The 24862-nt window shown below is 39.2% G+C and overlaps 1 protein-coding gene and 1 long non-coding RNA gene across 3 annotated transcripts in view; one reads left to right on the top strand and one right to left on the bottom strand.

Annotated features, from left to right (window-relative positions):
• Positions 1-4257: 4257 nt before the first annotated feature.
• LOC109196679 (uncharacterized) lies at positions 4258-12217 on the bottom strand. Of its 2 annotated transcripts, XR_002058095.2 has the most exons (6): positions 12137-12217; positions 11794-11857; positions 11149-11417; positions 8961-9156; positions 8672-8839; positions 4258-4526 (listed from the first exon to the last, which is right to left on the bottom strand). It is a non-coding gene; the product is annotated as an uncharacterized LOC109196679 (long non-coding RNA). The 2 variants fall into 2 exon arrangements; XR_002058094.2 differs by lacking the exon at positions 8672-8839.
• A 5582-nt stretch (positions 12218-17799) lies between these two features.
• Positions 17800-24862, top strand: part of LOC109194459 (uncharacterized) — an 11465-nt gene continuing 4402 nt past the window's right edge. Inside the window, exons 1-10 of the mRNA XM_025902608.1 lie at positions 17800-17956; positions 17999-18150; positions 19129-19237; positions 19528-19690; positions 21470-21662; positions 22427-22523; positions 22612-22673; positions 22939-23053; positions 23287-23348; positions 23915-24017. Of these exons, the coding sequence (XP_025758393.1) occupies positions 19135-19237; positions 19528-19690; positions 21470-21662; positions 22427-22523; positions 22612-22673; positions 22939-23053; positions 23287-23348; positions 23915-24017 (898 nt within the window). The 5' untranslated portion in view covers positions 17800-17956; positions 17999-18150; positions 19129-19134. The remainder of the gene's footprint in view (positions 17957-17998; positions 18151-19128; positions 19238-19527; positions 19691-21469; positions 21663-22426; positions 22524-22611; positions 22674-22938; positions 23054-23286; positions 23349-23914; positions 24018-24862) is intronic.

Below are 24862 nucleotides of genomic sequence, written 5' to 3'. Positions count from 1 at the left end.
TGAGGGTGAAGACACAACACTGCTTGATAAGAATGTTAAGGTGTGCTGTGTTTTGGTGAATATGTGCCCTAGTGTGGTTGTCAAACCAGGGCCAAATGAAACTTGCTCTTGTTGAATATTCATAAAACTGCTGTGTTGCATGTACAGTTCATTGTAAATAATTGTACTTTCTGTAAAGTGGTTTCAATTAAACAGAAATGAAAAGCATGTTTATTTATTTTTTTATTCAAGATCTGTTCACATGTACTTAGCAAGTACATGTGCAGGTACACATGAAATGCAAACTATTTACATGGCAACGCACAGCTGACATCAATCGTGAATCGTTCATCTAGAGCAATTTTGGGGGCAGCTGCTGAGGAGAAGTCAATGTTATGTGCAACCTCTGTCTGTATCTTGGTCATATGGTCAACGTACTCACAACGTGGAGGCTTAAAAACGGCCAAATCTTGAACCCAACCATTTGTGAATTAGATGTGCGCCTCCAGGAATTTATAATTCCGAAAATGATTCACCGTGTACCTTGTCTGACTCCACAGACAAGGTACGCGAAAATATCGGGATAGGACAACAGCGGTAGGCTGTCTGGGTTTCCGCTCCACTGCCGTATTTCATACGGTTCCACATTACTGATGCACGCTATTTTTTCCAAGTACCGTCTCTTGGCGTCTGGGCGCAATCGGTCGCGATACAGCCCTTTGTCTTTTGCGCTGATTTTAAGCATGGTTCTGACAGTCCTGCTTCCAACACAGTGTGTTTGTTTTGATTTGTGGCCTTCTGTCATGGCGCCGCGATCCCACAATGCACTGCGGCGTGACGTCAACTCCAAAGCCCTATAAACGAATCACTCACTCACTCACTCACCCCCTCCCTCCTGGCTCACAGCTTCTTCTTCTTCTTGGTTGGCAACCAATGTTAAGGTGCATTACCGCCCCCTTGGCTCACAGCTCAGTGGACATTTAGAGAGAAGGGTCTGGCTGCAGCCACTGGGGAGCGCCATATTACCTCCACAGTAACCGGATACACGTGACCTCCACAGTAGCCGGAAACACGTGACCTCCACACTAACCGGAAACACGTGACCTCCACAGTAGGCGGAAATACGTTCCTGCATGGATCATGGACTGTGGAAACCTTGCAAGTGGATGGTAAAGGTTGGCACAGAGTCTTTCATGTATAAATTTGCCGTTAATAATTATATAATTCTAGAAATCATCTAGTTTGCTTACACTGATTACGTTGGCACTTTGTTAGCGTTACAACAACGGTCATACCCCCGAGATATCTAAACTTTAGTAAGAAATGTGTGTACTTTTGACACCTCTGGTTAGCATTTAGTGGTCAGTTTCAAACGTATTTGATTTGTGCTTGTTATTGAACTACTTTTCACTAACTGTAACATCAATGCACATTGTTCCATTTACTGCATATTGCACTTTATTCGTGTCTTTCATTCCACCTGCAAAAACATTGTAAAGTTTGTCAAAAAGAGGTTTATATATTTATAAATACAGGGCTCTAGACTAACTTTTTGACATGGGCGCACCGGTAGGCATACCGGTACGCCTAAAAGTTAGGCGCACTCAAATTTTTCAACCGCATCGCTTAACACCGCAGTTTTACATGTGCACTTTCTTTGGGGGGAAGTCCATACAGACAATATTCATTTCTAAATTATTAACTAACAAACTTGTGCTTAAATTGCTTTGTCAATATTGTAGAAAATGTTAAACTTAATCATCATCTTGGCTCCTCTGACGACCTGTTTGCTGCTGCCTGCTGCTGAAAGGCAGTGGGGAGAGGGGACACTTGGGCAGTGCATTTATTGCAGCATATAATGTGTTTTCTGGATACACTGCTGTTTTTTCAGCATTCAAAGATTGATGGCACCGTGTCAGAGCTGGCTATGAATTTCAGACGGATCAGGCCTTAACTTAACACAAAAGTTATCAATAGTTCTTTTCATCTTTTCTCATTACCCACAGCTACATCCACTTCTGTCAGCCCTAGGCTGCTCACTAGGGCTGGGTATCATCACTGATTTCTATAATCCATTCGATTCCGGTTCTCAAAGTCCTGATTCGATTCAATTTAGCCTCAGACAGTCAGAAATATTATAATTCTGATCATTTATCAGTACTGATACACATGAGACTTCATCAGTATTGTGAACATCACAGCAGATGCCTTTGTGTCAAAGTAACTGAGAATAAAACACAGAAAAACATGAAGCAGATTTTCCTGGTCTGGCGTTTTATAGCAGATAACCTTAAAAATATTCTGCAATATTCTGCAATTTTGCATAATTTTAAGAAGTTTAAATTTCTTCAGTATTGAACAGCAGAAATTAGGCTTTCTTGACCGAGGTCATTTAAGTGAAAAAAAGAAAAAGAAAAGAAAAAGACAGCGGCCGACAGCGCTCTAAACAACGTGGGTAATAAGCGAATGGATAATGCAGAAAACAGAGATTTGAGACGGGAAACTGTTCTTGAAGTACAGAGAGAGAGAGAGAGAGAGCTGTGCATGAAGTGTGATTTTTATCGTGGTGGAAGCAAAACAGCAAAAGTAAGAGGGAATTCATGACGACATTGATCAAATGTGAAGCGTAGTTTGCTGCTTCTTTTGCTGCTGGCTCGGCGAATTTTGGTTGGAGAGACAAAACCTGCAGCTCAGAATCAGCGCAAAAAGACGTAAACACAGCGCGGACCCGACGCATCAGAATCGCTGAGCTCCGACAGCGTGTCCGTGTTCGGGCCATAGGGTGAGAAAGCCGAGAAAGACAAAGCTGATTCTGATGCGTCGGGTCCGCTCTGTGTTTACGTCTTTGTGTGGAATCCGTTAATGAATTGATATCGCTTTATTCAAGCTACTCACCTCTCTCTTCCACCTGCACTTTCAACTGGACCACGGCCAATCAGAGAGACCCCTGACTATCTCTGATTGGTTTAGTCCACGATAGGGGCATAATGTGTGTCTGTTGTTGACCACACGGAGAGCTGCAGAGATTTTTTTTTTTTTTTTGTTACCCGAAAATATTTGGTCGCACCACTGAAAAATTTGGTCGCATTTGCGACCAAATTGGTCGCACTCTAGAGCCCTGAAATACTAATATTCTCTATTCCATTCTGTTCTGCTTTTTTATTGACCAGATTTTAGTTAGCCTTTGTTAAATTGTCTATGTCAATAGATACGTACAGGGAGTGCAGAATTATTAGGCAAGTTGTATTTTTGAGGAATAATTTTATTATTGAACAACAACCATGTTCTCAATGAACCCAAAAAACACAGGTTCTCAATGGGGTTCAGATCAGGTGAACAAGGAGGCCATGTCATTAGTTTTTCTTCTTTTATACCCTTTCTTTCCAGCCACGCTGTGAAGTACTTGGACACGTGTGATGGAGCATTGTCCTGCATGAAAATCATGTTTTTCTTGAAGGATGCAGACTTCTTCCTGTACCACTGCTTGAAGAAGGTGTCTTCCAGAAACTGGCAGTAGGACTGGGAGTTGAGCTTGACTCCATCCTCAACCCGAAAAGGCCCCACAAGCTCATCTTTGATGATACCAGCCCAAACCAGTACTCCACCTCCACCTTGCTGGCGTCTGAGTCGGACTGGAGCTCTCTGCCCTTTACCAATCCAGCCACGGGCCCATCCATCTGGCCCATCAAGACTCACTCTCATTTCATCAGTCCATAAAACCTTAGAAAAATCAGTCTTGAGATATTTCTTGGCCCAGTCTTGACGTTTCAGCTTGTGTGTCTTGTTCAGTAGTGGTCGTCTTTCAGCCTTTCTTACTTTGGCCATGTCTCTGAGTATTGCACACCTTGTGCTTTTGGGCACTCCAGTGATGTTGCAGCTCTGAAATATGGCCAAACTGGTGGCAAGTGGCATCTTGGCAGCTGCACGCTTGACTTTTCTCAGTTCATGGGCAGTTATTTTGCGCCTTGGTTTTTCCACACGCTTCTTGCGACCCTGTTGACTATTTTGAATGAAACGCTTGATTGTTCGATGATCACGCTTCAGAAGCTTTGCAATTTTAAGACTGCTGCATCCCTCTGCAAGATATCTCACTATTTTTGACTTTTCTGAGCCTGTCAAGTCCTTCTTTTGACCCATTTTGCCAAAGGAAAGGAAGTTGCCTAATAATTATGCACGCCTGAAATAGGGTGTTGATGTCATTAGACCACACCCCTTCTCATTACAGAGACGCACATCATCTAATATGCTTAATTGGTAGTGGGCTTTCGAGCCTATACAGCTTGGAGTAAGACAACATGCATGAAGAGGATGATGTGGACAAAATACTCATTTGCCTAATAATTCTGCACTCCCTGTATAAGAGATTTGTCAGTTCAGTGTGTAAAATCAGCTGACTTTGTGGGCTGCCTGAATTAATGGTAGATTAAATTTATTATTTCTTATTATACTTCTTAGATATCAATATATGCCAGTTTTGTTCATGTAAACCTAAAATACTCACCAAATCCTTGTTAGCTATCTTCTTTGAGTTTGGAGCACCATTTTCTCTGTTAAAAAGATGAAATTTATCTTTAAATTTGAAAGAGAACTGGTTGTTTACCAAATAAATACTAATAATTACCTAAGACTTGCAAATCACAAGAAAAGATTAAGTTGTTCATAAAATAATTCATATAACTTTATGCACTTTTTCTGTTTAAAATGTTTCTTCACATATCTCCTTGTTTTGTGTACCCGGGAGCTACACTGTATAAATTCAGTCAAGTCTCTATGAATAAATGAAGTACTTACATTAGGTTAGCTGTATCTGAGATATACAGATACAGCCAAAGCAAAATACAACTTTTTGCTAGAGGTCAGCCAGCTGACAGTTATCTGTCAGCCAACTGTTAGCTGACAGTCAGCCACTGAGAGTCCCCCTCCTTCCCTTGGGGCGTATCAACTTTTCACTATAAACATAAAGCTTTCACTCAATTGCAGAGTGTCACTAAGAGATAACGCCTTCTTCAAAAAAAACTTTGACTTGGATAGTTAGCTCTAAATGATTTTCTCAGTATTATTGTAGAGTCTTTGTCTTATAATATAAAGCAAATTGAGGCCACTGTTTTGATTTGGTGCTATATCAATAAAACTAAATTGAATTTCACATTCTTTTTATAGTTTTTGTTGTAAACCTTTGCATCCATTAAAATGTCAAAACTTAAAGTTAACTTTTGAAAATGTAAAATGATAAAACTTTACAGTCAGTTTGACCATTCAGACATTTTACACTGCAAATCACTAAAACTATTTCCAGTATACAGTTTGATTTATTCTTTTGATTTCTTTAAACTCTTGTATTGTGAAAAATTCTTGAGTTACCCATAATTTTTCTACATTTTGTATAAAGAGGCCAGACTTTTACCTAGTTTTTGTTAAAGTGCTGTCAAGGCACTTTAACAAAGGCTACGTCCACACTAACCCGGATAGATTTGAAAACAGCGTTTTTGTCTAAAAACACTCCGCGTCCACACTAGTGTTTTCAGTTGCGCATCCACATTGAAACGGCCGAAAACGCTTACGTTCCAGTACTACGCATGCATGAAATGCAAGAAGATTCGACCTGCCTCATTTCTGTCTGCCGCCGTACTTTCCGGCTCTTTGAAAAGTCGCGACAAAATGTTGAGGGAAAGCAATGAGTTTTTTAAATGGACTAACAATGAGGTGGAGTTGTTGCTGCGCGTAACACAAAAGTACAAAGTTGCAAAAGCGAGTGAGAGTTAAAGAATTTGAAGAAAAGCTATCTGGAGCATGTACAGACTGATATTAATGTTTAATAGGGCTGTCAAAATTGAGAGCAAACAAAGCAACTGCTGTATAATGCCCTCCGCTATCTTAGTTTAACTGGTCACATGACTGCATCATATGACTAACATGAGTCATTTTTTTTAGAAAGTTTCCGTTTTCGCTGTCCACACTATGACGCGAAAGCACCATTTACAAATGTATGTGTTTTCGAGAGCATTTTCAAAACGCTGCGTTTTCCATAAGCGAAGATGCCGTCTCTGTGTGGACGGGAGGCCAAAACAGTGAGAAAACAGTGTGTTTTCAAACGAAAACGTATTAGTGTGGACGTAGCCAAAATGTTAAAGTTAAAGTTGTCCAACACCTTTAACAAGGTAAAGGTGTTGGACAGCTGTTCTTTGGACACTGGCTGCTTTTTAAATCTTTTTTAGTCCTGTCCTTGTACTTTAGAGGGGAACATATTTTCAAACTAAATTAAAGTCTATTAGACTAGTATTAACATGATACATGTATGTAACTTATCAGGTATTTGGGCTGTGTTTTATGGGGGCTGGGCTGGGAAATGTTAGCAAACACACCTTCCCAAAATGGGACGTTAGAAGGCCAAAACAATGGAGTCTATACTACTATGCTCATTCAAGAAACTGTTTTCTTTTCGGTTGTAGCTTGTTTGTTCAGTGTGCACAATTTATAGAACCCCTGATCAATGCAAAACCATGCATGGATATATGGTTAGAAAGCTGTAAGTGAATGAACTTTCAGTAGCACTTTTTGATGCATGCTCAGTCATCCAGATAAGTAAATCCCAAAAAGTTGATTCTGTTCATCTGGATGTAGCATTTTCAGTGGGAGAAACGTTTCGTCACTCATCCAAGTGAATTCTTCATTCTCAGATGACTGCAGGTTTCCCCAATCTTATAAACTTGGAGGTAGTTGGAAGCGTTGGAAGTAGTTCGTAAGAGATTACAGGATGACCCAAACCTCAGCAACAGGATTGCTCTCAGCATCGGCCAAGTGTGTTTGCTTTTGGAACTGTGTCTTAATTCCACCTATTTCACATACAAGGGCCAGTTCTACAGACAGAAACATGGGTGTGCCATGGGTTCCCCAGTTTCACCCATTGTGGCCAATTTGTACATGGAAGAAGTGGAAAAGAGGGCCTTGTTATCCTACCCTGGAGCACCACCAAGTCATTGGTTCAGATATGTGGATGACACCTGGGTGAAAATCAAATCTCAGGACGTTCCACAATTCACAGACCACATAAACTTATTGGACCAACAAGCATACGGATATGCATACGGATCATTATTCAAGGTTTGACTCTCATCATCCACTGGAGCAAAAACTGGGTGTCATCAGGACTCTACAACATAGAGCGAACACCATTGCCACAGATACAGTGGCCAGGGAAGCAGAAGAACATCACATCAAGAAGGCCCTGAGTAAATGTGGTTATCCCAGCTGGATACTTGTAAAAACTGAGAAGGCACCTAAAGAAAGCTCCAGCCGATCCAGGAGAGACGGACAACCGCTGCCTAAGCAAAAATCCGTAGTGATCCCGTATGTCTCAGGAGTATACGAACAGTTGAGATGCATTTTTTCTAAACACCACATCTCTATGGCTTTTTAACCCTAAAACACGCTACGTCAAAAATTAGTCCACCCCAAGGATCAGGTCCCCCGACACAAACAGAGTAATATAGTGTACCCTGTTCAGTGCCAGGAGGATTGCCAGGATTTATACATCGGGGAAACCAAACAACCTCTGGCGAAGTGGGTGTCAAAACACAGAATAGCTCCGCAGTCTATTTACACCTATAGGCCTGTCTTCACGCCTTCAATGATGAGGATGTACACATCCTGGACAGGGAGGGACGCTGGTTTGAGTGGGGAGTCAAGGAGGCCATTTACGTGAAAAAGGAAAGACCATCTCTGAATCAAGGAGGGGGCCTTAGGGTACATCTTTCAACATCTTACAATGCTGTGATTGCAGCCATTCCCCAACTCTCTGTGAATGGTACTCATTGCCGTTGATCAATGGTCACTGTTCAATGATCAGTGGTCATGAAAATTTGCATATTAATGATCAAGCAACTGACCTCCCAGCCCATTGTTCCTTCAGTGGTGCTTGTTTCAGTTATTATGCAAATGTACTGTTTATAAGATTGGAGAAACCGGCAATCAGCTGAGACTGAAGAATTCACTTGAATGAGTGACGAAACACTTCTCCCACTTAAAACGCTATGTCCAGATGAACAGAATCAACTTTTGGGGGTTTTAGTCGCACTGCAACCCCTGGTGGATGCACACACATACTACCGCTGGTTTTAATAAATGCTGCTCAGGGACCTTAACATTCCTGTTCTTATTATACATCTCACAGGCGGGGATATCATTACAGTCATGTCTCAGCCAGTACTCAACCAGGAATTCACCAGGTATCTGTCATTGGCCTGTCAGGAATGAAGTGGTGATTTTAAGTGGCTGCATCTGTAGACCTGATATTGATATCTTGAAACGTGAATCATACTGAGTTGGTGTAAATAAAGGATTTTGTGTAGGAGCAGATTTTTATCTTGTCCAGTAAAATGCCTCTTTACAAAGTCTACAAATTACAGTGTGACCATGACTTAGAACAGGATCCACTCACAGCTTAAAATCACCACCAGAGCAATATTGTGGATTCCACCATTGGCTATGGATCTGAGTCCTTTAGGTTTTAAGTAAAAAATGTTTAATTTGGTTGTTCAAAAAAACAAACAAAAAAACTAGACTGCATTTTTCCTTACAGGTAGCTAAAACTATGTTGCAAAGCAGTTAAAATCTGATATTCAGAACAACACAGTTGCAATACATTTTTTTTTTAGCAACATAGGGTTTTAAGACAGTAGCCAAATTAGCCTACCCTGGATTTAAGGCCTTCATAAGCCACAAAAAGTCATGTGTTTTGAAAGGGAAAAACAAAAGATATGTGGTGTTGTCCAATTTAGTAGCACTCTCTGGATACATGACGTGGTGAGTTGTTTTGGTTCCAACATCTGTTTCATAGCCTTTTACACCCCCCTGATTGATTCTAAATAGTATAGAAGGATATATAATTGTCACATATTTTCACATAGACTTAGATATTTTTTTTTTGTCTGCCAAGAACGTTGCTGACATTAGATTTTGTGTTTGTATTAAATGATTATTACCTTATTACGATGTTATGGAAATCAGAGGTCCATAATGCGATCCTCTTAAATTTCCAGATTTCCACATCACGGCGCAACTCCTGCAGTGATCAGGGCGAGGTTCTTCAACATCTGCAATTGGGGTAATTGTCTGAAATAGTCTTTCTAAAGTTTTATCGTAGAAAGCCAAGTTTTGATGTCTTGCCCCCTGTAAGTTCTGACAAAGAAGAGAAAGTTATTCAGAAAAATCGAACTTTGTCTGGGAAAGTGTTAAACACCCTTTCAAAAATACACTCCTCTTGATTAAGCTCACAGCTTGACATGTTAGATCTTGTCTAAATGCCCACTCCTGTGATTTTTTTTTCCATATCAGCATCATTATTATGATGGACTCAGCACCATTTACATACATACATAAAACTGTGAAAGATCAATGAAACTCAAGGGTAAAAACCTGTATACTGATTTAGGCAAAAATATTTTTAGGCCTGACATTTATTCCAGTAGTTTCATTTGATATTTAGAATTGTTCTGAAAAGTTTATGACTTACCTGCAAGATACAACACCAGCATTAATCTGTTTCGTTAAGCATGAGAGTTGTGCACATTTATGTAATTAAATTATGAAAAGTACTTACATATACATATACTGAAAATTAAAATAATATTTTTTGTTTCTCAATCCAGATAGACTCAGGGCTTTACCTCTGAGCTCTAAGTCATCTTTGGTGAGAACCTCAACCCCTGGGCCTGAACCCTACCCATTTTTTGAGAAAAAAAATACTCATTGCCATATTTATCGCCCCATATTTGGGGCGATCGTGGCTCAAGAGTTGGGAGTTCGCCTTGTAATCGGAAGGTTGCCGGTTCGAGCCCCGGCTTGGACAGTCTCGGTCGTTGTGTCCTTGGGCAAGACACTTCACCCGTTGCCTACTGGTGGTGGTCAGAGGGCCCGGTGGCGCCAGTGTTCGGCAGCCTCGCCTCTGTCAGTGCGCCCCAGGGCAGCTGTGGCTACAATGTAGCTTGCCATCACCAGTGTGTGAATGGGTGGATGACTGGCTATGTAAAGCGCTTTGGGGTCCTTAGGGACTGTTAAGGTGCTATATAAATACAGGCCATTTACCATTTATTTATATTTAGTTTTGTTTTGTTTTTCAGGGACTTTGCTTTCTTTGGGGCTTGGTTATTTTGGACTCAAGATTTAAGCTTTGGAAGTTTTTTGCTGGACATCTCCATTCTTTTTTATGGTAATTAAAACTGCACAATCCAAACAGTGATTTGTGACACATGTGTGTATTGATATGTTACCTAACTATACGTAGAATGCAGCCTCTCTTGCTATAATGACACAGTCAAAATATGGCTATCATGTTCAGAAAACTCATGGAGTACTTTTATTTCATTTGATGTTCTGTCAAATCATGTATAGTGCATAATAGTTCAAAACTACTGTGGCTCATTTTGTTAGTGTTGCAGGAATGTTTGAATGTAACCTCAAGCAACTTATTATAAGTGTCCTACTTCTGATGAAGACAAAATCTTAAATCATGAGTTATAATTTTTCTGTTCATTCCAGCTTTTGAAGCATTTTAAACACGGCAAAGAACAAAGATGTGAAAAAGTGTTTGCCCCCTTCCTTATTTCCTATTTTTTATGTTTGTCACACTTAAATGTTTAATCAAACAAATTTAAATATTAGACAAAGATTACACAAGCAAATGTACATTTTTTTCAGATTTCAATTTCTTAATGGTCTTTATTTATAAGGAAAAAAATTTCAAATGTACACGGCCATGTGTGAAAAAATGATTACCTCGAAATTTTGAGTTACTTTTCTCAAAATTTTGAGTTAATAACTAGAAATTTCGAGGTAATAAGTCGAAATTTCAAGAAAATAAGTCAAAATTTTGAGAAAATAACTCGAAATTTCGAGTTAGCACAGCCAATCAGTAACCTACGTGAATGACATTATTTCCTTGATAGGTAGGTAGCACAAGGTGCTTTAAACTTGTGTAGTTTGTTTACTTAAACAATAGAGGAATATCTGTGCTTGTTTTTTAGATGGCGGTAGACCGTGTCATTTAACAGCAACAATATGTTGTTAAATGTCATGACATACTTGAATATACTGCTCTTTAATAATAATAATAACTTTAACATTACCACAGTAGCCAAAAAAGTGATGTGTTGATTTTTGTTAATTATTTACCTTCCACCAGAGGAAATCTTCCTCTGAAGGTATATGTTTCTGTGACAGAAAGGGTTTAGGAGCTTCACTGATGATGTCATTAAACCAAGGATCACTGTCTGTTAGACATTTGTGACAGTCACAAAGACTGGGTTCCCGATGACAGAAGGTATATCCAGAAAAAATCCATAAAAGGTTGAAGACCAAAACAATCGCTGTTATACTCAGTAGTGGGAAAATGCGAACTCTGGATCTTCCCCATTTGAAATACATCTTAGCAGAGTTCCAATCTGAGAACAAATATATGTGTGAATATGAAAAATAGGACTAAGGTTTTAAGAAAACAGTAACAGAAAAAGTAGCTCTTTACTTAAAAATATTTATAGTTTGCAGCATATTAACAGCATTGCACTGGAAGACATAAAATCGGATAAGTATAAAAAGTTAATTAATGTCCTCTTGTATTTATGGTATTTGAACGGATAGCATTTACCAGCATAAATCGGCTGCCACATTAATTGTTCATGTAAGTAGCAAGATCTGTTGTTTGACATTGAATAAAATAAAATGACACCCAAAAGAAAGGAAAACAGAGTACAAAATATTTCCAAATCTTCAGATTTTGCATTTGCATGAACGGTTTATCTCATTGTTTTCTCTGCTTACCTCTATTGCTATTGACAAACTCCTGTTCAGTTATACTTTCATTGTAGTTCTGGTGCTGAGTAACCTAAAATGAAGCAGCATAGCAACAAAAACAGCACAATAATTAAAAAACAAAACCCCCCAAAACAACTCATAATGGCACACATTAAAATTATTCTATTCGCTTCAGAAGAATTTGACTACACAAAATGAGGCCGCTCTGTTTGAGGCAGAAAAAGATAAATTGTTAAATTGTTTTTTGAAAAAAATGAATTTGGGAAATGCATACTAAATAAATGCAAACACGCTTAAGAGGTTCACTACAGATCAGTATAAGACAGAGTGAAAATGTAAAGTGTCTTACCAAAAACACATTAAAAAACAGGAATATGAGTCAAGAAGAATCTGTAGCATATATCTACTAAGCTATCTATGTAGCTCAACAACAAAGGAACTATTCGATGGGAGAGGGAGGGAGGAGGGAGGGAGGGGTTGTTGACTAAGGGCAAATAATTATCGGAGGTTGTGTCTGACTTGTGCATTGCCACATTTAATTATGACAACCCACAAAACATACACACACACGCACACAGATATATATATATATATATATATATATATATATATATTTTATTAGCCTCTTAGTCACTTGGAGTGAAAGATTTTGCAGCTGATCTACAAATTGCACTAAATTGTAAACAAATTTAACCCAGTTTGCAACAAAAACTATTTAAGGAACATGAGGTAGTGAGTAATGTACTATACAAAAATAATACAATGTAAGCTCAGGTTTTATGGACGTTTTGATCTGAAAACACATCAAAACTAATTAGTTATTTTTTTTTTAAATAGAATAACTATAATTGTTAATATAATGTGGCCAAGATATACCAGTATACCAGTTATGGTAAGTGATATTTTTGTATTTTATTAGACTGTTACTGTACACTAATTAGCTTATATTTGTGTCCATAACACCTTAACAGTTAATTCATACCTCTTGCTAACCTACTAGCTATTATTAGCTGATAACTTAGCATTCCACCCTCACATTTAAATATTCTCTAAAAATCATCAGATTAAAATCATCATAAAAAAAAACTTCTGCATGTAAAAAACAATAATGCGGAGGGTTCAATGAAGCCACTAAGAAAGCAAATCAACAGATAACAAAGTAAAGGAAAACCAGCATAAGTTGTCTTGATAAAGCCACCAGATCCTGCCAAAGCAACCACATCAGGATATCTTCATTAATACTTAGGTACGACCCCTTTACATCTCACTGGGATGTACATTGGGCCCCTTTGATGCGATTATTTCTGACCTCTGCCACTGTTCTTACTGTGATCTCTCTCTCTTTTTTTTTTAGCTCACATTGAAGTCTTCAGGTGAAATTTTGGGTATTTATTCCAACCTATTGTGTTTTTGTCCTCATCCAACAATAAGCCTTACTTTATTGATGTCTCTCTGCCCAGAGTGTGTCACATTCTGCTTTTTAGTTTGCAAAATACTTCTTCCAAAACCTAATCTTCGTTTTGCTTTACATACTTAATAAGTAGCTTCTATTATCCAGAAAAATACATTTAATAAAATTAATTAAAATAAAAAAAGTTGTTTGGGGTTTATTGCAAGTAAAATTTAAAAGAACCATTTGTTATACTTACTAATTTGAAGTAAACAGTGGAAAGTAGTTTACTTAATATTTAAAAAAACAGCTGTGTTATATGATGTTTTTTGAATTAAGATAGACATTATCTTTGCTCATAATGTGTTAGCTGGTTCTGATCAATAGAGAATCATGTGACTTCAGCAGGTTTGCAGACACATGACTCTTAATATTTATTTTTCTCTCAACTGAAACATTACAAATAATGTCATTTAGAAAGGCGTGCTTGCCTGTCTTTTGAAAGTTTATCCTTGAATGAGACTAATGGGGATATGAACTCTCTTGCAAAATTTCCGATTTTCATTTTTAAATTTAGGTGAAAGGAAGATGTAGCAAAGATTGGGTTTATCTCTGCCATTTCCACTATGTGGAAACCACTGGATATAAACTTCTTAGACAAGTCACTGTTTTTACAATCACAAGCTGTGCCCTGAGGCATCAGTTTTGTTGATACTGAAAATAATGTTGACAGAGAAGGCGTGGACGCAGTCTAAGGTTGTCAATACATGAACTCAATAGTACGGAAGAAAGGGCTGGTAATAATGTGTTACATTTGCTTAAGTTCTGGACTTTTACTTTCTCATGTGATCGGTATGACTGATGAGAAGTTAAAAGGTTTTTCAGTTTGTGACTGCAATATACACATATCATCATCAATATAAAGAGGTCTCTAAATAAGTAACAGTACTCTATTATTAAAACTGATGATGACTTGTATGCAGTTTAGGACATTGACAAATGTTCAACTCCATCACTATATTGGAGTAAAAGAAACACTTCAAAAAGGATACTAGCATACATTTTAATACTTACTTGATACCAAAATTTTGAATAAAAAATTAATAACACTGATATTAAGCCATTTATTAGTTGTATAGCAAAGTATATACAACTCCAATTACACTATGGATTACAGTTTTTAAGCTACTTATCTACCCATTTATTGAGTCCTGGAAGATGATAACTTCACAGGCGGCACAGAAATGCACCCAAAAGCAGACACAATGCACAGAAGCGATCACGTTTACAATCTGTTTATTTTCAACAAAATAGTTTTTTCAAAACAGCAGTGAAAGTCCCGCAGGACAGAACACTTGAAACAGGAGAGTGAGCGGAATTAGTACACAGCGAGGTTAGTGACGGAGAGAGATGCCACATATTCTCTCATGTCCTTCTCCAAGGTGTCCCACCAGTAGTACCGTATGAGAAAAGGAAGTGTTCGGCTTACCCCCAAGTGACGTGATGGGCATGGCCCCAATGGATTACAGCTATCCAGGCTGCCACTGGCATATAGTGCCAATTGGGGGGCCCAGTAACCGGGTCAGGACCTCCCTATAGATGCTGTTGGACTGTGGATTCGATGTCACGGGTAAGATTTCCATAGAATAGGTGTAGTGCTAACCTGATCGCCAGCAATTTGCAATCTCCGATATCATAGTTGCATTGTGCAGGGGACAGTCATTGAGAAAAAAAAGGCACAGGGTTGTAGAGTACCTTAAGGTCCAGAGTGCTGAGAGAGGAGAGCTCCAACCCCAGCTTCTGAAGCATCCACCTCTACCACAAAAGGCAACCTAGTGTCGGGATGTACCAACACTCGTGCTGAGGTGAATAAAGTCTTTAATCTCGAGAATGCTGGATCTGCCTCTGTCGACCAAACAAATTGAACCCTGGGAAATGCAAGTCTAGAAAGTGGTGCTGCTCCTTTACTGTAATCTCTGATGAAGCATCAGTAAAAGTTGATGAATCCCAAGAAGCATTGGAGCCATTTCTGTGAGGCTGGGACCAGCCACTCAGCGACTGTCTGAACCTTGTCTGGGTGCGTCTTAACCTGTCAGACACTGCGTACATGGGTCTGGTTTTCAGCTTGGCTTCTAGAGAAGAGCGGGATGTCATCTAGGTACACGAAAATGAATAGGTTAAGGAAATCTCTTAACACATTGTTGATGAAGGTCTGGAAGACAGCTGGCGCGTTGGTGAGGCCAAAAGGCATAACTAGATATTCAAAATGCCCTAATGGGGCAGGATTTGCTCTGCAGGATTGTAAGCCGTAGATTAATGATAAAACACTGAAAATGTAACTGCAAGTGCTTTTTCTAGATCTAATTATTTGTTCAACACTTTTCACACAGTTCAGCGTTGTGGGGAATGTTTAATTCTTGGGAGGGAAAATGGACTGAGGCAAAGTGGAAAACTATTCAGTGATCAGATAAATAAAATTCTGATAATCTTTTTGGGAAATGAGGAAACCACATCCTCTTGACTAAAGAAAAGACTGACCATTCAGCTTTTTGTAAGTAATAATTTCTACATTTTCATTTGATATCAGTGCTAACCTCTGTTGTTGTTGTTGTTGTCACTGTGTTGGGCTTTATAGCTAATGTCACTGTGATCAATTCTAGAAATGAAAGACATCAAAAACAGCCAAGACACATTGATGTCAAAATCTAACCAACCACTATGAAAACAGTGATTCTTATCTTCAGGCGATTAAAAAAGGAAAAAAAAAAGATTTAAAATAAAAACCTAGTTTTTATTTGTAGTTAATGAGGCAAAACTTGTTCCCATTGTGACTACATTTGATAATACAGGGTTTTTGACCACACATAAATATGTAATTAATTGCGAGTTAATATGTGTTGGATTCTGTGCTTTGTTGTACAGTCGATCTAAAATCGACTGGGATGAAATATTGTTCACTTTCAATTAGACAATTAAAACATTGCCTGTATCTAACATTTTCTCCTGATTCTTAAACATTTTTTCTAAACCTTCCGAATTTTTATGTTCCATGAGCATAATGCACATGTTGTTCAGCTGGTGTGTTGCATAGTTGTTTTTCTTTTTTTGTTTGTTTGGGGGGGTGCAGCTGCTATCAGGGTAATCATAACAGCTTTGCTGTGATGGAACATTTCTATTGACACTGAAATGAATGTTGACAGAGAAGGTGTGGATGTGCTAGCACATGAACTGCCAATATTAGCCTAGTCCTAAACTGATTGTAGGTTTGTTAAGATGAAATTATCTGAATGATGTGCTTTATATTAACTTAAGTGTCATATAATTATATAGTGTAGTATTGAATGGACGCGGCCCTGATAATAAAGGCATTAGACTACATGTCTTTTAGTGCTAGAATGTTGGAGACTCTCATCCAAACTTGTCTGCAGAAGTTGATAACAGGGAACCATCTACTAGTGGAAATTTACTAGAAGGGAGTAGGGCAAGGTCGCAGCCTCATCGGAGCTAAGAAAAGATGTGTTGCAGCTAATAGACAATAACCTGGGAGTACGCTATGCAATGTGACTACTGAATGCTTGTGTAACAATGTTTTTTAGACTAGAGTGGGGCAGCCTGTAATAAAATTGTTAGGTGCCCATCGCCATTTTGAGATCCGCAGCAGAGTGTCATGCAGGATGCATCTCCCTTCTGGAAGTAATAAAAGTGTAAAATGGTCTATCGAGCAGTGTGTTGTTTTACATCAGATGCCTATGAGGAGTCAAAAGAACTCAGTGAAGTGTTGATATTTAACAATTGGCGGCTCATCCGGGATTCCAATAGGAGGCTAAGGAAGACAGATTGGGCGGCCTGAGCTCGTGATAAAAGGCGAACAGTGACCCGGGTCATTTTAAAATAAAGGTAAGCACCACCTGTTTAACCAAAGCATGCATATTGGAGCATATCTAAATTGTCTAACTGTAAGCTGATGAAATACTCAGAGTCAATTTGCTGCAGTACACAAAGAGGTGGTGTGTGATCTGTCCTAGTGTGTTAGAGCAACAAAATTGAGGACCCCTAAGAACCAGACAGGGTGTAGGGATCCCTGCCAAAGTTGACAGCCTGCATGAGAGTGGGCCCAAGTGTGTGTGTGTGTGTGTGTGTGTGTGTGTGTGTGTGTGTGTGTGTGTGTTTTTCGTTTTAGGAGGACAATTTTCAAGACAAATCAAAGAGCTATGAGGACCCTCTGTTACAGGAGGACATTTTGCTGTCCTCATAAAATTGACCTTTTAAAATAGTTTCTGGGCATGTTTTAATACCCAAAAAGTGTTTTTCTCAAAAGTCTTTGTAAACCAAAAACTTGACATATGTTGTATATTTGTGTGTCCGCCACTGCCCCCTGTCGGTTGGAGTTGTCCCCGCATGCCGCACACACAAGCGCGGGAAATTATACACATCGCGCGAAATTGGAAGCTGCGCATGCGCATTTTAGCATTACCCATTTAGACCGTTGATATTTACATCAATGATTTAGACTGACTGATTGGGCGCTTCTTATTCATCCATCAATTTTGGCAGAGTTTTGACACGCTTTGGAGAAAAGGTAAGAAGGTAATTATAAAACTTTTATAAGACGGATGTTCTGACAGACACAGTGCTTCGGGGGTAGGCACAGCCGTGGTGAGGCGGCAGGTGAGGGAACGACGACGAGGTACGGTGGAAAGCATACGGCGGAGAGCGCACCGCGGGGACCGGACCACGACGAGCGGACGGCGGAGAGCGCACCGCGGGGACCGGACCACGACGAGCGGACGGCGGAGAGCGCACCGCGGGGACCGGACCACAACGAGGTGAGGACGGCGGAGCGGGCCGGAGCACGCGGAACGGTTCACGGAGGTCACAGCAACACGCGGGGCGGGGATTCCCGGACTGTCCCAAGCACCGGGATCGTTTTTTTTTTTTTTTTACCCTGGCCTAATCTCATCACTTGTTTCAAGGTAAGAAATTACACAAGTGTGTGATGTTTCACTGAGTTTGAAAGGCGGCCTTTTTCACTACAAGATCACTTGTTTAATGTAAAATGGCTGCTACTACTACAACTACTATAAGTACTACTTCTGTAACTAGTAACTACTACTAGTACTACTACCTATTGTACTAATGGTAGGAGTAGTAGTAGTTGTAGTAGATGCAGTTGTAGTAGCAGTAGTACTCACACCTGTCACACCTGTCTTTTTTGTGGTAGTTGGAGCTGTTTTCCTCCTGTTCTGTTTTGAGATGATTATTTAAGATATTAAAAGATGATCTTTGCCCAAATACCAAGGAAACATTGGAAGGCAAATACAAATAAACTTTTTTAGATTTATGAAATTAAATTGAGACAGTATTGATGTCACTCTGCACACATTTGTTTATAAAATATTGTAAAAAAACAAACAAAAAACATTTTTGTTTTGCTCTCTTATAGTTGTGTTGATGAAGCACATTATTCCTGAGAGATCTAAAGCTTAGTTTGACAGACAGGTTTAGGCTAAGTCAGAGTTAGGCTTTAGTTAAATTAGGACATTTAAGTATCTTTAATATCTGCAAGTGCATGCTTTCTGTTAAAACAACTCGGACATCAGCCTTGTCTGTGTCTGTTATGTGAATGTAATGAAAGCATAGAACTCAATTGAAATAGTTTCAGTATCCATGCTATTAGTGAAATAAGAAAAATTGGGTGGAGCATGTCAGATACTTGACTTAATCAACACAGGTGGAACACAGTCAAGTTAATCTGCACAAATACAGCCTCGCCCCCATCCATTTATCTGTTAACCAGAATCCCTCCAGCACTCATCACCAAACTAAAATAACCTTAAACTAATAATACGCTAACATGGGGGGTGCTTCTCATTCAGGCTTTACTAATGCCCTTGTAAGCATAAAGGCTTAAAGTTTTGATGTTGTTTACATTTTTATCTTCATTTCCTTAGCAAATCATGTCACGGAGAACCACTCCCCTTCAGGATGCCATTAATCACATCCTTGCAAGAAGAGACAAGAATTCAATGTTAGAAATCAAATTTATTAATTCAGTTAAAGGTGAGTGACTTTGACACACTGCAGGCTAGACTGAGGGGTTACGCATCACCAGTGGTGACCTGTACAAACATCAATATAAATTAAAATTAAAGGTATTTTAATAATAATTTAGTTATTAGCGAGCCTGGCTATTTATGTTTTCTGCACTTGGACATGTTTTCTTTATTATATATGTAGAATTGAAAAAAAGCACAACATTGCATACTTGCAATTTACAGATATACATATTTAATGAATTGATTATTTGCAGTGCTGCCACGCCTGTGTCTCTAATATGGTTGTGTCTTCAGGTCGTGGCATCTTCACTTTAGCCAATTTCAAACAAGGAGACTTTGTGGTCGAGTATAGAGGGGAGCTTATTGATGCAACTGAAGCTGAACACAGACGTAACCTGTACCCCAGCGCATGTTCAGTCTTCATGTTTGAATTCATATGGAAGCAGAAGACATTGTGGTAAATTCAAAATGACTGAATGTTTACATTTCTATTGCAAGGTCAGGATTTCTGAAGCAAACATCTCATATTGCTCTTTAACGAGTCCTTACCTCTAGTACCCGGCCCCGTCAGTCCCCAGAATCTATAGAAGGGGGAGTGACGGACCCGTGGAATAGCGGGATCTCATTCTTACTAAGGCTCCGTCATTTCCCGGTGACCCTGTGGTCCCCGGGAATTCGCGGTACTGGGGACTGACGGGACTCCCACATATGCTGAGGGCCCGTTAGTCCCCGTATTCAGCCTGTGTGTGCCTTCTCTAATACACACTCACGGGCGTAATGTACGGGGTTAGAGGGGTAATAATATAAGCCTACATTTTACAGCTAAGACAGTGTGCTCACGCTGCTGTGAAGATTTAAAATATAGAGAGAGAAAATAATAAGAGAAAATTCAAATGGCCAGGGCTGAATGAGCGGCCCTGTGTCTGTGCGCATTTGGCACATGTGGACACGGAGACTCGTGCACTGTTATACTGTGTCCAAAACTACTGTATAATATGTACAATGCCAAAATAGTACATGTCAAGTGTTCTGTCTGTGAGGTAGGTAGATGGATAGGTAGGTAGATGGATGGCTTGATGGATAGGTGAAAAACCTTTCAACACAAAAAATAAAGAACATTTCATTAATCATTCAGATAAATTAAATGCATTATACAGAAGACAAATGAAATAACAAAAATATACACTTCAGTAAAGCCACTTTTGTCTAAACTATCATTTATCCTAGTTTTAGTTTTACATTCATTAGTTTTTAAATCAGAGGTGAGTAATTTCAAACAACAAAGATGAAATAAACTGTGGTCTACCTTGCATTTTTTACACTTTCTGTAACAATTACATTTTTAAAGTATACATTTTAGAGTTTACAAATATTTTAATAAAGACTTTAACCAAGGATTTTCTTTTACAAAGAATTATTTTCCTTAAATTAAACCAAACATATTTACACTAGTTTTAAGATTTAACCAAGGATTTGGGATAATTACTTTTAGTATTAATTAACGTAAATGTGTGGGAAACACTATCTACATAAACAATTTATTCAAACTTAAACATTTATTTTAATATCAATATAATTTTTTAAACTTAAATGCAGTAACTATTTCCCAAAGCATAAATACATTTCCACAATTGAGCTTCCATAGTTCCCAAACATATAAGCAGCAAATATGAGTCCGAGCTTACCGATAGCCCGTCTAACTCAAAGTCTTCCTCACAGTGGAAAGTGGATTGTATGTCGCACTCGGGTCAAATGACTGCTGCATGCATTTTAAGGTCTACTAGGCACGAACGCCCTTGATTGCTCTAATTCAACTCACCTGGCGGAGCAGTGCGCACCAGGCTGCGCTTAGCTGTAGATTGCACAAGGTCTAATCAGCGGCCACGCGCAAGCAGCAGCACAGAGCAGGTAGTGGGCAAGAGGAGGAAGAGAAGAGAAGAGAAGAGAAGAGTAACAGCAACAGCAACAGCCACAGCCACAGCCACACCTACTAGGTCAGCGCGACAGTACAACAAAACCACGTTTAAGCTCTAAGCACAAGTAGAAGCGCAAACACTTATCTCAGTCAGAAAGCAACGCGTCCTTGACTGATGGACCCTCTTTAACTTATCAACTATGCATTTAACAACTAAACTTGTATTGGATGTTGTGTTTGTGTTGGTGCTTAAAAATTATAGTATAGTTCATAGGCGTGTCACTATAAATGTTTGTTTAATGTATGTTTCCAAATTTGCAGTATTGATGGAGCACTTGAAGATGGGTCATTTGGGCGACTAGTAAACGATGAACACAGGACACCAAATTGCAGAATGAAGTTGATTGAAGCAGAAGGGAAGCCACATCTCTGCCTTTTTGCACTGAAGGAAATTGCGGCAGGAAGTGAAATTACTTATGACTATGGTGGGAAAGAATGGCCCTGGCGGAAAAAGGTGGGTCATTTAAAAAAAATTTTCCCCTATGAATTGTTGTTTAAAACCTACATATCTAGATGTCACAATTAGGGCTGCAACTAACGATTATTTCAATAATCGATTAGTTGTCGATTAATCGATTAGTTGTTTCAGCCCTAGTCACAATATTTAAATGTCCTCTTGGTGGTATTCAATCTGGTTTAACTAAATCTTGAATTTGTATGACTTTCCCAAGTGATGATTGCAAGCTTATCTGTTTTGTGTCCCCTCCACAAGTGTGTTTTACTGAGTGGCCACACACTGGAGGTGAAACAGTGAAAGCATCAGTTTGAGCTCAGATGTCATTATGAGGCTGATGGACAGTGTCCTTGAAAACCTTGGGTTTTTCTGTGTCAGACATATACATGCACCTTTTACTCACAGTCACTTTAGCTTCTTAGTATTGTCTTACTTTGGCTTCACTTAACTAGGTAAGGGTTAATCACTCTGTTTCCTTGCAGTTAGGGTGAGAGTTAGAACTGTATTTAACTGAAGGTGAAACAGAAAATGCTTAACTATGTGTGTGTGTCTGACACAGACAAACTCAAGGTATGTGAGAACACTGTCCTGACATTTGAGCTTAAACTGAGTCTTTCACTGTTTCATCTCCAGTGTTTGGCATACTCAGAAAAACACACGGGTTGAGGGGACACTGGTTAGAAAAGACCACTCGTAGTGGATTAAATACATTTCCACTGTAGCTGCCAGATGTTTACAATATTTGTTCTACTTTTCATACCCAGCTAAAGATCGCAAGCATCCCTTCTGGTCAACAGTGTGTTGCAGAGCCTATTGCCCATGACGTGGAGCACCATGTGATCTCTACAGACTCATTCACAGGTGAGTCCCTGCTTGAGTAAGCACTACCTGTTAAACCCTGGGGTCTTGCAAAGCACTATGCCTCCATGTCTTGTGTTCTCTTCTACAGACAGAGAATTAAGAGCAGAGTGTCAGTCATCTAGACCTACAGCAGACAACTCTGAGCATGAGGTTAGCATGGATTCATCTGTTTACTAAAGATTGTATCAATGTGTAGTTTGGTAAATAGTGTGGTTTGTAAAGATCATGTTTATCAATTGATTACAATTATACTGCATGTACAGTCTTTAAATCATTGTAAGTACAGGTAGTCATCATTTAACATTGCATTTCCCTCTCAACATCATTTGGGTGTTTTAAGGTTTGACTGAGAGTGTCCCTCTTGATCAGATGGACACTGTACCATTGATGCTTGTTCATCTTTGCATCTTTTTAGGTGCATTCTGTTGGAGGTCAGCGTGACACTTCTTCTCTGAAAGAGTTAATTGGTGAAGTTGGTGTCCAGTATCAGGAGTTGTCACCCCAAGCGTTCTCAGAAGAACTTACCAGTGGTCAGTTTTGAGTAAATGTTGTTAACTTCTGGCAATGCATGACATGCCTGAAGGTTTGCTGCATGAAAAATGTGCCAGTATTGGGACATTTCTGATGATTCTATAGTGTCTTGATGGATATTTTGAGTAGAATTGTAACAGTCAGGGATGTGAATTGATTGCGTTATGCGTAGATGTGTTTTTTTGACTTAACGAAAGTCAAGCACTGAATCTCCTTGTGTTCCCTTGTACAGAGAGCAAATCGAAAGAGGTGCCACAATCATCCAGAGCTGTGCCTAATGACTCTGCTTGTGAGGTGAGTTGAAATTGACCTTTGTTTTAAAATTGACCAATGGTTAGAAGTGTTATGGTGTTTACATGAAACTCCATTTTGAGTATTTTAGCAAACATCTGGCAGCGGTGGTGGAAATGTCCTCTATTTAGAACAGGAGGTCTTTTCTAACCACAGTGTCCCCTTAACAAGTGTGTTTTACTGAGTGGCCACACACTGGAGGTGAAACAGTGAAAGCATCAGTTTGAGCTCAGATGTCATTATGAGGCTGATGGACAGTGTCCTTGAAAACCTTGGGTTTTTCTGTGTCAGACATATATATGCACCTTTTACTCACAGTCACTTTAGCTTCTTGGTATTTTACTTTTGCTTCATCTAAATAGATTCCCCTCTCTCTAACTCACAAATCTCAGGAATTGAATAGATATGCTTCACTATTTTATCTAAAAAGTAACTCCTATCTCCCTTTCCATCTCTCCTGAAGGATTGGTAGAAAATATGTAAAACGGTCAAACATTATTTGTAATTCGTCATAAAATATTTGGGTAACAATGTTTTATGTTTCATTTCATGTTTTTAATTTTTTCCAGTGTACAATTCATAGGCTGATATTTGAATCGGTGAAACTTGACAAATGCGGGATATGCCATTCACCTTTGACAGCTATCAGATGGCACGGTCTAAGATGCAAGCGTAAGTGTATTATTTATCTTGTGTTAATTAATGCATTTTTTCACTATACCATAAGTTACCATGAGTCAGGTCTACATTTTCATATGTAAAGAATAAAAAAAATCACTTCAAAGTTTTATCAATTCAAACCATTGCAATGATACACAGTGTAATGGCAGATACTATCACATATCATGCATTTGAGTTTGTCTGCTTAGTGTGGCAGAGAACAGAGAGCATACTGTAATAATGTATATTGCCCTCTTACTCTTTGTTGATTAGACTGTTGAACTTTACAACTTTAAATCTTTGTTTCACTCTTTCAACATCAAGCTCATATAAGCTAAATAAGCATCTCACCGCACGCAAGGCATGCCGGTCCGGGTCAAGGGTCACGACTACCCAGCATGCATCGTAAACAGTAAACACGGCCGCGTGTGATAGCGATATTGAATATTTTGAGCGTCCTAAAGTCAATGTTTTAAAAGAATTTGGTACGAAACGGGGATACAGTGCTGCTGGGAAGAGAAAGAAAGAACTCGTGGCCCTCGCTTGGGCGTTTTCACTACAAAAAGCCCCTATAGTTTTAACAAAACAGCAGGAGCGGGAGGCTATGCTACCTTGGATATAAGTCTCTGCTCGAGATCGAGACTGACAGTTGTCAGATGACAATTCCAGATCCCTTAGAGCTGAGAGAAGGTTGGTACAATGAATCGACAGCTGCAAATAAACTTTCACTTTCAAAGCCTCATATCCGGAGCCATCAGCCTCTGTGGTGCCCGGAGACGCTCGTGCGGGGTTTGGCCACTGACGTCTGGCAACCCTGGCACAGCACTTCCCCGTAGGCCTATATCCATGGATGTATT

This window comes from Oreochromis niloticus, linkage group LG22, assembly GCF_001858045.2.
Source record: "Oreochromis niloticus isolate F11D_XX linkage group LG22, O_niloticus_UMD_NMBU, whole genome shotgun sequence".
NCBI classification, from domain to species: Eukaryota; Metazoa; Chordata; class Actinopteri; order Cichliformes; family Cichlidae; genus Oreochromis; species Oreochromis niloticus.
The sequence above is the reverse complement of the archived record's forward strand: the minus strand, read 5'-3'. Positions and strand labels throughout refer to the sequence as shown.